Below are 12,986 nucleotides of genomic sequence, written 5' to 3'. Positions count from 1 at the left end.
AAAAAGAGGAAGAACAAAGTTTTTAAAGGTTTGTTTTATTTGTCTTGAGTTTCCAGAAAGTGTAGTATTTGCTGAAAAACAAACTGTAAGAAAGCATTTTAAACACTCACACAGGGAGTGAACAAAACTTAGTTTATGTATTTTTAACAATTGACATTTTATACAGATTATAAACAATAAAAACTGACTTTCATCATGAATCATACAGAGAAAGAAGATTGACTGAACAAAACTGAATTAAAATGTCTATAACTGGTGATGAAATCCTCTTTACTGTGGTTGTTTATTTACATGTCTGTGTCCTCATTTATCACAAAAAACCTTACATCACATGAAAATAACATCATCCACAATCTCAATCAATCTGTCAGAGCTCAGAATATGTATTGTGTTGTAAATGATTCTCAGCTACAAACACATCAAACTGTAGCTCAATGTCAGTGAAACGGACTGAATTGTATCCATTTCTTGTAAAGGTTGATTAGCTGGGGTGGCCATCTTGAATCAGGTTGACTTCAGCAGTTATTCAGATGTAGATGTACATCCCATGATTAGTTTCTGAGAGTTCCATGGTTCATGGGATGTTTTGCTAACAGACAGACAAGCAAAATCCTTGTCATTATTTTTATTTTAAGACTGAACAGAAGTTATTTTATGACTGTAAGCATCATAATTTATCTGTAAAAAATGCCTGTTAAATGAAAGGGGCTTGGTTATCACAACAATGATGAAAAATCAACTGAAAATAGTTAAACATCCAAATCATTGTCAATTTGATACAAAGGCAATGAGCCAGTTTCATTTAGATGTTTTGCTGTTTACTCTAAAACCAGGGAAAGAAGAAAAGCTACAAAGTAGAATTCAGGATACCTTGACAAAATGGTTTTGGTGTCCATCCGTCTCTGGTGCATGTGGCATACCTGGCACCACCGCTTCTCTCGTAGCCTTTTCTACAGCTATAACTGACAAAGTCTCCTAATTTATTCTGCCACCAAGCTCTAACACCATCATACATGTGTTCTTCTGGTGGATCATTTAAAGATAGAAGTCTGTTCTTTCTGTTTATTTAAGGTTATTTTAATTTATAATTAGTTTGTTATAAATAACATTTTTGTATCATTTTAGTCAGTATACTGTAATAACTTTTTACTATCACAATCAAAATTGTGTTTTTTCTTTAAATGCTCAATTGTTCAATTTGATTTGACTACTTTTCCAGTTTAAAATAATATAGGGAGTTTAATTAAAGAGGGCCTTTTGGCCCAGGGCTAGGGTTAGGGTCTCCTCAGCTTGGTTTGAATTTTGTCACATTTGTGATTGACACATTTACCTTACAACAGTAGATTTATTGGTCTAAATACTTTGCCAAAGCACAAAATACAACAAAGTGGTTGATGGAGATGCAGAAATAAGTGTTTATGGGGAATGAAGCTCTTTAATGACTGCTTTTGTGTATAAATTAGTTCCACCTGTTTTAATGCATCTCTAACATCAGTGAGTGAAAAAGCAACTTCCAGGTCAGCAAAACTTCAAGAGTTTGCATCAGAAGCTCTTACCAACAAAGACACTGGTTCATTAATAATAAATGCTCTTTATATCCAGCCTCTACACTCATAAACTACTAAATTATCTTTCATTTCATTGATTAGGCAACATTTTCAGTGTGTTTATTGACCTTAGAGTTGTGTATTTGGTGTCTTCTGTCATCAAATACTTTGTAAAATAAAAATATTCACCTTTTGGAACAGAGATTGGAATGAAACAGATGTATGCACCATTTTTGTTTCTTTATTTCATTATTTTAGTTTACAATAATGTAAGAAACATCCTGTATATTTATATTCATACTCAATATAGTTAAATGATATTCCAGATGTTTTTGATTTTAAAGCAGAGGGCTGATTTTTGTAAGGCCACATGATTATAGATGCCAGCAGCAGATGTTCACAAATCAAACATTTGACAATTTTGCTGAACATTTCTGTCACCATTAAGCACTTTGCAAATACAATAAGCATTATTAAAAATATACCGTACATTGTTTCATTTCTGTAGCCTTTTAAATTTGTATTTAAGAAGTGATTGCAGAGAAAATAAATCATTGTACTTCTGTGTCAGGTGACATTTGATTTAAAATCTGAACATCTTTAATCCTGAACCACGGTGAGGCAGAAGACTACACATAGTTCTTATTAAAATGTCCATAACTAGGATTAAATCACATCAGTCTTTATTGCTGGTTTTCTTTGACATGTTTGAGTGCTCATTCAGTACAACTCAGTAAAAACTTTCACTGGCAGGTGGGCAGGTTCATCTGACCATTAGTGCACTTTCTACGCATTGGCTCTGAGCCAACTTTTCTTGTCCCACGTTTACAAGAAAATGTAAGGTGACCATTATGTGGTGCATATAACTTGTTTTTATCACTATATGCAAATTCAATGTTACGTGTGTTCATCTCTGCAGTATTCACAGTGCACGGCTCTGAAAGAAAAAACATAAACAGTATTATTATTTAGTTCATAAAATTCTAACAAAAACAATTTAATTTTGTCTAAATTAAACATTTTACATTATTATATTTTGTTACAGAGCTAAACACACAAGGCCCTGAGCCAGATATAATTTAAACCTAAAAAATGCAAAGACTGTATTCCATCTTTTATTATTAACATAGAGAACATGAACATAATATGTGCTAATGTTATAATCAAAGTCCAACTTTTTAACACTTTTTTTGTAGATTAATAAATCTCTAAAACCATTAAACTGTTCTTGCATAATGTCTAAATTATATTTGTTTTTGTATAACTTTGAACTGTTTTTCTACATGACTTTATTATGGAAGTATAGAATCTTTCTCAAGGGAATGAATGATACCCAATATACTGTTACTGATATATTCTAAGAAAATTAAATAGGTTTTATGAAGATCACAAATACATCTGTTTTCATTCATTTAAAGATCTCTGAGTTTAGAGTATCTTTACTTTTGTTGCACCCTTTTTGCATGTTTAAACGTGTTGATTGCAAAAGCAACAATGTTTTTACTTAATATACAATTTTCAAGCGTATGTAAAATGTTCTACATAAAATCTAATTACACATTATTATAAACTGTTATATTCTAGTTCATCTGGAAAGGAAATGAGCCACTGACAATGAAAAAACAGGTTTCTAAAAGCAGAATTTCCACAAAATAAAATGTATAAATTTAGACTTACTGAGGCATCTTATGTCTCCAGTCCATGCTCCATTTTTACAGATTTTATACGGTCCACCCTCCATAACGTAACTCTGCTGACACACGTACTGAACTTTTTCATTGTGTTCGTATTCTTGTTTAATAATCACTACAGTGTCTCCATCTTCAAGTGGTGGTGGTGTCTTACAGCCAGGAGGACCTAAACAATGAGCAATGACAAAAAAGTTACATTTAGGTAGGATTGTGTCACAATTATTACATTTGACCTTGATGTGTTTGTCTTTATTATTTGTAGCTGTTGTTTAAGAGCTACTTCTGAGTATTTCTGAACATCTGGGATAAAAAGTGCAAATCCAGCCTCCTGAGTCCACACAGTGGGGAACTTGTTAAAGAGAAGGACTTACCTGCACAGGTTGGAGGGAGGCCACTCCACTCTCCGGTTTCTGAACATTCAATGTTTGAATTCCCATTAATGAAGAGCCAATCATGACGACAAGCAAACGTTATTGTTTGTCCTGTAGATACTGCGATGTCTGATACAGGTGGGTGGATGAGTACATTTTCTGTTAAAGTGGGGACTTTACATTTCTCTGTTAGGAAGAACAAACCATGTTTTACTGTGGAGTTTACCATATAAACAACAATGTTCAAAACACACTGAAGCCAAATCAAATCACTGGTTAGTCACAGAAATATTGGTCAACTAATGTTTGAATTCTGTGCAACATTTTGCTGACAGATAAGGAAACAAAACATTTTCTTCTTTCAGTTGCAGTTTTAGTAAACTGTAAAATCTGAGATAAAGAAGCAAATAAAACCACAGCTTTGTTGGGAACAAGAGAAGATTTACTTTTACATATTGGAGGGGGGGCACTCCATTCTCCTTGTCCCAAACATTCAATATTGTTTTTCCCTTCAGTGAAGAACCCAGGTTCATGACATTCAAATGTTAGAGTTTCTCCTTTACTGAAGTAATAATCTCCAGATGGGGTGAAGCGTAGATTTTCTGGTACTTCAGGAAGTTCACATTTTTCTATCAGGAAACACAGAACATGTAATAACACAATAAAACCAAATGTGATTCAAACTTTTGTCCAAATCACACATTAATCACAGAAACATCAGTAAATCAGTGACTTTGATTCTACAACTTCAGACTAGTAACATTTATAGAAGAAAGAAGATTCATTCAGTGAAATGTGGAACTACAGTAAAATAAATCCTGCATTCGAGGAAACCAACAGTTTAACATGATGGATTAAGGCTAAAAGGCAGTAATACCACAGAGCAAAATGTAGCATGAATACTAGAATACTAACCAGAAATACAACTAACATATTCTAATGTTGCTTCATACAAGTGCAATTTTTACATGAGCAAGCTTTTCCTACACCGCTGTAAAATCAGAGTTTATTTTATTTTAAATATGGATCAACACAGATAAACTAATAAAATGTTAATCAAAGCTGCACATAAATGAAAGTGAACATACTAGAGCAGGTTGGGGGGGGGGCGTTCCACTCTCCTGCTTCTAAACACTCAATCTCTTCAGATCCCTCGATGTCGTAGCCGTCGATGCAGAAAAAACGCTGTTTTTTTCCAGCATTCACTAAGTTATCTTTTGGTGGAAATCCAGATATTTTCAGACCAGAAGTCAGTTCAATTTTACAAGAAAAGGCTGAGAAGAACAAAACAGACATAAACCAGTGAATAAACAGCAGGTTTTTATGACCAGAGAAAGGCTTGGAGCAGTGTAGTGATCAAAATGAGCCTAAAGACAGAAAACTGTCTTTTAACCATAAAAACAAACCAATAAACTCTGTTTGATATCATTTCTTCATATCTGGGCATTCAACAGTTTTTGTCCACGTGCTGTTGACACATGTTGCGTTGCCTTCTTCATTTGTATCAGGTGCATTACACTTATACTCAACAACATCTTCATTCTCAAATCTTTCTTTATCCACGGATGATGTCACTGTCAGTTTGACATCTTGAAGCTTCTCACAATAAGCTGAAAATATGACAGGCAGGGAGTTAATCCTAACGTCGAGCATGCAGGGTTCTGTTGGGGTCTGAATGTTGTCTTCTTTATTCAGGTTAGGTTTAAGCAACATTGTGCATAAATGGATTTAATGTTAGATTTTATTTTAGAGAAAAAAGCCACACATATTAGATTACTATAGTATCTAATTGGTAATCTGAAAGTGTATTACAAGACTGTTTTTCACCATTTCACTGAAATAAAAGCTATTCAGCTACTATTTAGTATTAATAAATAAGTATTAATAAGTAATTTTGAAAAAAAAGGTATGCAACTGTTGAATTTCTTTGTGAGGTGGTTGTTTATGTACGTACAAATACAGGTGATGTTCTTCTTCTCCCATTCTCCATCTTTGCATGTAATCGAGTCTTCTCCGTTTATCATATACTTCTTACGGCATTGATAAGTTACTGAAGTACCAGACACGTATTTATTTTGATATGGTGTCGTAACGATTGTCTTCTCCACTTTAGGTGGAGGGCTGCAAAGTTCAGCAGTAGCTGAAAAAAATAAAAACATGAACAACAATAATCTTTAACTGCAAGTCTTTATAACGCAACTTAAATTGATAAAAACTGTAATGAAGATGACTCACGGCTGCAGATTGTTTTCAGTGCTTCTAAATCCCATGCTCCATTATGACAAGGTGCTTGGTCTGTCTCCGCTCTGTATCCTTCATCACAAACAACAGTAAACCTTTCACCACTTCTATGTTGTTTACGTGTCACTTTTCCATTCGGAATCTCAGGAGCTTCTCCACACATACTGTTTTCTGTAGAACACAATTACAAACATCACAACTGTAATCTTATTTAAAAGTGTCAACAGCACATAAAAAAAAAACCTCAAACATGATCAAAAACCTAAACACGCAAGAGTCTGGCTTTTATTTATTTAACAGAGCCACTTCATAGAATAAAATAAGCTGTTACTTGTTCCAAAACCTGATTACATTTTACATCCAAAGCTGGAGACACACTGCACAACTTTTTACAGAATTTGAAACGAGTTGGAGTTCAGTGTGTCAGACTGGTTTCAGCAGATGTTTGTGTGATGAATAAAAGAGTGGTCATCACACACCTAACAGCTGCACCTGATGAGAGATCACACATTACATGATTACAAACCAACTACAGCCAACTGAACACGTCAAAGTCTTGCAGGAGTTTCTGTGGTCCAGGTTTTCTGTGTCAGCACTCTCCCTCCCTCAGTGGTGTCCAGTCCTGGTCCTGGAGGGCCACAATCCTCCACCTTTTAGATGTTTCCCTGCTCTTCAGCTGGTCTTCAAGTTCTGCAGAAGCCTGTTAATCACTCAGTCATTCAGATCAGAGAAGCACCCAAAACATGCAGGATGGTGGTCCTCCAGGACCAGGACTGGACAAACCCAGAACATTGTTCTCTCTCCCAGCACTGTGAGAAGACAACGGCGTCATATTTTCTCGCAATTTGGGAGTTTTTGCAGCTTGTTCTTGAATCATCACCTGGTCAGACTTTTTCTTGTGGGATGTCAGAACGTAACTATTGTGTGATTGGTCAGAAATTTGAAATGAGCGTAGTTTTTGTCTCTCTTCTCTTTTTGTTGTTATTGAAAATTTATAGAAATTTTCTGTTAATTGTGGGTAAACTCTGGCAAATAATTGTGCAGCGAGCTCTCAGCTTAAAATGTACAATATTTACACACCAGCTGATGCTACTTGGTCCAAGCTATTGTGGTCAATTAACTTTATGATTTAAATAACCAAACTTGACAAATAATAAAAATGAATTACCTATGCATGGATGGAGACCAGACCAAACACCATAATTACATTTGGCCTCCCCCCACCATCCTTTGGACGAAAGTTTATAATCTTCATTACAGGAATAATACACGGTGTTGCTGAGTGGGCCTACAGCAAATCCATTTGGAATATCAGGTTTTGTACAAGGCTTTGCACCTGGTAATAAAACAGAAGATATATATTTGTTTAATTGTTTCTACACAGCAACAACAACAAAAAAAGACAATTATTCATGTTTGTTTTCTGGTTGTAGAAATTACTTTTTTTTTTCTTTTAAATATACTGTTTAAAGCCCATTTCAGTTTTCCTTGTATAGTTTTTGAATTGTGTGACGTGTCTCACAGTGAATGTTAGCTCTTGGAATTTTTGTCTTAAATGACAGTTTTATGTAGCGACTTTGCTGCTTTTTCTTCTGACCCTTTCTAAACTAATGTCAGGACTCCCTTTGGGGTAGTTTTTACAGTTTTTCCACTATGCCACACCGGCCAGTTAACTTGTGTCTGCTGTGATCAGAGCAGAAGAAAGCCAGATGAAATAATTAAATACCCACTGCCCCAAAACAGTCAGTCTTTTAGGGAAACAGAATCAGTTTGAAATTGTTAGAAAAGATCAGACAAACCGGAGTCAAACATTTGAGCTTTTGGAGTCTAATTATGGCTGTTATCTTTCCATTTATTTTATAAAATATTTATTTTCCTATATTATCAATTGAACAGAATGTTGAATTGTTGAGTGTTTATTTATTTTTCTATTATGCTATTGTCAAATAAATATCTGGGAATTTTTTCATTATGTTTATTATGATGTTCTGTGTTCTCTGCCTTTACTGACAGTAAAAAAAACAGACCTACAGGTTGATAATAATAATTATTACTGTAAAAATACATGTATTGTTACACCTTGTTATGATCCTGTGGTATTTGTGTTTGCTTTGTATTTGAGTTATTTTTGTATTCAGTTTGTTGGCAGTACTTATTATTATTCTTTTGCCATTTCAGGCTTTTTGTCTTTTTTATCAGTATAAAAGTTCTGTTATTTTTAGGCCCTTTGCATCATTGTCTATGTTTTAGTTCCAACAATACACTAAAAAGTCACAAAGACAGCAACCTAAACTTATTATTAACATATTATTACAAACATATTATTGTGGATAGAGGTATAAACTGTCTAGGGGAAAAATAAGTAAACTCATGTTACTACTGAAACCACGCTTGAATCCCAATAAGATTAACTTTTAGTCAATTTAGTCAGTTTATACATATTTACATATACATACATATTTATACTTTAAATCAATTTTAGTACAGTGTTTCTTACCTGAACAGTGTCTTATTTCAGTCCAGGTACCTCCATCACAGGTAGCAGTAAAAGAATCTTTAACTCCTTTCAGGCATCTGTATGTGACTGTCTCACCATGTGTGTAAGTCTGTTTCTCATTTCTGGTAATTTCAGCATTTTCAAGGTCAGGTTTTTGACAATTGATTGCTATGAATTAAGGAAAAAAAGATTTTAAAAAATTATGTTCAGTGATGTCAGCTGTAAAACTGAAAATTAATAGAAATGAACAGAACACGAATACATGTATATATATATTCAAAGTACCTCTTCTCACATTTAAGCAAAAAATGAATAAAAAACAAACACATGACCAAATGCAGTGAAATGAAGTTTTAGTGTAAAGTTCAGTTTACCTTGGCAAAGTGGTTTTGGTGTCCATCCGTCTCTGGTGCAGGTGGCATGATGGACACCACCTGTTCTCCTATAGTTACTTATACAATCATACTGTACAGTGTTACCTAATTTATTACTCTGCCAAGTACTAACATAACGAGTCAAATGAGCATCTTGAAGATTCGTTGGGCATCTGACCTCTAGAGTGAGAGAAAAACATTTTTTATCTCAATTGCTTAAGATAATACTGACAATCATCAAACAAAAACCCTGAATACAGCAATACTGTAATTAAAGAACCTGCAGTAGTTTTGGTTCTGAAGTTCAGGGGACTTTATACCTTGACATTGTGGTCTGATGTTCCATTTTCCATCAGCTTTGCAAGTAACATCTGCTGTGGTTGTTTTTTCGTCTAAGATGTAGTCATTCTCTCCACATGTAACTTGCAGTATTTCTCCAGGTGTAAACAAATTTTTGTTTTCGGGGCGATATGTTATTCCCGGGAGTTGTGTCAGTTCACATGTTATTGCTGGAGTGGTTCAACAAAATAAAAACATTATATTTGTTAGTTGGTTTTAAAAAGACATATTCCATATTTTGGTCACTGAAAACCCAGTCTGATGCACCCAATAGATTGGGTCACTTACTTACATTTACATGCAGGTGTAGGGATCCATTCTGCGTTCACTCGTGCTTTCGTGCATCTTGAAGGTCTGTCATCAGTAGGTTTATACAACGGGTCACATTTAAAGGGCAAGACTTCATTTTCGTTGTATTGTTGACGAGCACCAGCCACACTTCCATGTTCAATCACAGGGACAGCACATTTGACTTCTGTTGGTGTTAAACACAAACATTAACATACCTCAGTTTGCCAGTAGGTGATAGCAGCCATTTAATAGAAGGTTTCAAGGGTTGAGTATTAATACAAGGTCAGTAAAGATGATCCCAGGTACTCCAGTTCAAGGGGCCAACTGGCTGAGTCTTAGTGTTCAAAATGTCTTACACTAATGAGGCTCTCAAGACTGCTGAGTGATTTTAATCTTAACTTGCTAACCTCCTACTTTCAGATGTTAAATCCCTTTTTCAGCTAATGCTACAGTTGACTGACAGCAGCTGGGCTGGGTTACTTTAGACCTTTTCTCTGAACTTTTAGGAACTGAATTCAACAAACTTTGTATCTCTTAATTTAGGATATAAAATTTTGTGTTGGTGATAAACACAAAACTCAACTGATAAATGTTTACTGTAGGTTTGCAAGCAGCAAACTGTTTTAAAACAAATTAATTCCAAGCCCAAATCTTGATTTCTGTGTTTCACTTAAGTTGTTGGACTGGGTATAGTTTAAGGAAAGTTTAATTTGTTTTTCCTTAAGTTTACATTTAGATCACAGGCTTTGAACTAGTTGTACATTTTTAGAGTCTTAGGGATTGTTTCATTAAATATATTCAACAAGAAGGCCAAACAGATCACATCCTAATCCCTAAATCCAGTCAGACTTATTTTGTACAACTTCAGATTCATTGCTGTCTTTGAAACTTGAAGTTGAGTCATAAGTGTTTGTGTTTTAGGTGGTATAAGTTACTGAGTGAACCTTGTGTTGGTGTTTTATTGCTGACATTCTGTACCTTGGCATTTTGGAATTTCACCAATCCACACTCCATTTTCATTACAATAAACCTCGGGTGATCCTATCAAGATTTGACTGCTCGACTTGCAGGTAAACCGAACTACGTTGCCAAAGGTGGCTCCTTCTGGATCCCCTAAGACCTGGACATTTGGGTCCACATGAAAGGCTAGACACCGAATGGCTGCGGGGACAAAAAACAAACAATAAACCAGAACACAGATTAAAAACGTGGTCTACTCAATGTTTTTTCAGCATCAACATCTTTAGATGACAATGAAAATAAAATGGGGTTAGTAAAGTTCTTGATTGGAGTCATACCTTCACACACCGGAATGACGCCATCCCAGCCATCTGCCAAGCAACGCCGACGAACTGTCCGACTGACCATATGATAACTGAAACAAGTTCATTAAAACAAACAAACAAAAACAGCATTAAGCCACATTTATAAAACAAAATATGAACAAAGCATATACCTGACAAAATAAATAAAAAAAAGATGATTTTTGTCCAGAAATTATGGAGGTTGTTTTTTCAAATCATACCCTGTTTGGCACTTAAAAAGGACTTGTGACCCAAAGACGAAATCGTCTCCTATCTCAAGTTCAAAATCTGCAAACTGGGCATCGCCGGGATGACCGCACGATTTTGCTTAAGATATAGAGACAAGAAAGACTTTGGGTAAATATTTTGCAGTATATGATGAGTTATTTCATTTAACAACAGTGTGACAGAAAAAGTGATGCTGTAAAATAACTTACGTTGGCATTTTGAGCCTTTATGTATCCAGTTTCCCTCAGTACAGATCAGCTTGAAAAAGCCAGTGTAGCCAGTATTGCAGGGGACTCTCACTTGTTTTCCACCTTCGTATGTTGCATCCATACCAGTTGTGTCAAAATTTGAATCATAGATGGGCCCAGATAAAAACTGCTGAAGGGTACAATCTGTGGGACAGCAACCAGTCCAAATAAATAAGCATCAGGGAGTTTAAATCAACAACAACTTGTCAAGATAAGAATTAATACCAACATATGAACACAATTTCTATCACTTACCTCGGCATTTCACAAAGCTCAGTGTTTGCGTCCACAAAAGTAGGACCCAGATCTTGGAGATTGTGTGCATTTTATCCTCAGACCCTGAACCAGCAAACAGAGCAGGACCCCACAGAGCGCTACACTGTTATACAGAGAAGGAGCTTTGGATTCACAGGAGAGAGAGAGAGAGAGAGAGAGAGAGAGAGAGAAGAGATTGCTCAATGATTACACAACTGTGTTCAGCCTCAAAATCCAACCTTACAAGCTGAAGAAAGTGACCAAACTGCCCACAAAAGATACACCGTATTCTCAACCAAACCCTGAAAACACTAAGATGAGCTTCAAGGATCTGTATGCAGATAAATAATATATAAACAACAAAACAGGTTTTAAAAATTGTTGCATCATTAAAAGATGCAAACTAATATAATCATACCTGAATTAAAATAGTAAATTCATATCAGTGCAAATTATCTATTGTACAGTAGTTTGGAAATCATGTAATTCTACAATAAATCAATACTGAAATAAAATTAACAAAAAAACAAGTATTCCCGTAAATGTTTATTTGTATTTTATTTCACTTCCTTGGAAATCATTTACAGGAATCAATTGAGCAAACAAAACAGATTGCATTAAACCCATCTGCTCAAATCTTCATGTTAAAAAAAGATCAAGTAAAAGTAAAGAACTGTTTTTGCTTTAAAAGTGGATTTAAAAGCATAATCATTATGACTCATAATGAAGTCATGGAAAAGGTAAATTAGATTGTTTGGTAGAGGACAAAGAGTGGCCAAAAAGGTTGGTAAACAAACGGAGGCCCGTCTGGCCCAAGTCTGTTAAAACAAAATGTTCATATTGAGCAACGCAGGCTTTGCCTTCATTTCTCAACTCTTTGTGTATTTTCTGCTACCTTTGAACACAACAAAACTCCTAAAACAACTCTGATCCTTATTTTAATCACAGATCTGCAACAAGAATCAGTTTATGACACCAGCAGGTTTCATTAAGTCCTACAGAAGGCTGTGTAGATTCTCCAGTGCACATATTTATATATATATGTCCTGTTTATATTTCTATATTTCCTTTTTTTAAGTTGCTCAGTCTTTGTACTCTTGCATAGTTTTTTCTCTCCCTTCCTTTTTTCTCTCCCAGCACTGTTTTAAATTCTTTAAATCACTTGTTTATGAACTTGTTATTGTTTTTGCTTACAGTAATATTTCTGATTCCTGTATCTTGGCTTTCTTCCTGTTTTTGTGGACGATCCTCAGCAGGAGCAGACGATCACAACCTTAGACCTATAATACCTCCTCCATGCAAACTGCATGCCCCCAGGGGGGGTTCATCACAGGACAAACACAGCCATGAGGACACACACTCACTATTTGAAACCACCAACTAACAAATGAACATGAATGTTTTTGGACTTTTCATGCATGTATGAAGAGAATATGCAAACTTCATACTGAAAGGCCTTCACATTGCACTGTAATATTTCCAGAAACTGCAACCTTTGCATTGTATCATGTCTTAACAGGAATCATTGACTGATAACTTGTTACCTAATGAGTTCAAACAGTGAAGCAACTTTTGTAGTTTTACAGCTGCATCTAGGACA

At 35.1% G+C, this 12,986-nt stretch overlaps 1 protein-coding gene across 1 annotated transcript; it reads right to left on the bottom strand.

The window, feature by feature from the left end:
• Window positions 1–1,768: 1,768 nt before the first annotated feature.
• On the bottom strand, window positions 1,769–11,548 carry LOC108243580 (complement factor H). Its single transcript, XM_017429136.3, has 18 exons — window positions 11,387–11,548; window positions 11,093–11,275; window positions 10,877–10,982; window positions 10,650–10,726; window positions 10,330–10,512; window positions 9,353–9,535; window positions 9,042–9,230; window positions 8,722–8,901; window positions 8,348–8,515; window positions 7,019–7,186; window positions 5,845–6,021; window positions 5,564–5,749; window positions 5,049–5,219; window positions 4,698–4,883; window positions 4,056–4,238; window positions 3,610–3,795; window positions 3,225–3,404; window positions 1,769–2,484 (listed from the first exon to the last, which is right to left on the bottom strand). Exons 1-18 carry the CDS (start codon window positions 11,454–11,456, stop codon window positions 2,291–2,293), a joined length of 2,970 nt encoding a protein of 989 aa, XP_017284625.1. The 5' UTR covers window positions 11,457–11,548; the 3' UTR covers window positions 1,769–2,290.
• Between the last annotated feature and the right edge of the window lie 1,438 nt (window positions 11,549–12,986).

Source organism: Kryptolebias marmoratus, linkage group LG24, assembly GCF_001649575.2.
Source record: "Kryptolebias marmoratus isolate JLee-2015 linkage group LG24, ASM164957v2, whole genome shotgun sequence".
Taxonomy (NCBI): domain Eukaryota; kingdom Metazoa; phylum Chordata; class Actinopteri; order Cyprinodontiformes; family Rivulidae; genus Kryptolebias; species Kryptolebias marmoratus.
The sequence above is the reverse complement of the archived record's forward strand: the minus strand, read 5'-3'. Positions and strand labels throughout refer to the sequence as shown.

Coding starts and splice junctions, on each gene's coding strand:
- LOC108243580 (XM_017429136.3), bottom strand. CDS start 11,456: ATGCACACAATCTCCAAGATCTGGGTCCTACTTTTGTGGACGCAAACA. Junction 10,983..11,092: donor TAAAGGCTCAAAATGCCAAC/GTAAGTTATTTT, acceptor CTATATCTTAAG/CAAAATCGTGCGGTCATCCC. Junction 3,796..4,055: donor CCCCCCTCCAATATGTAAAA/GTAAATCTTCTC, acceptor TCTTCCTAACAG/AGAAATGTAAAGTCCCCACT.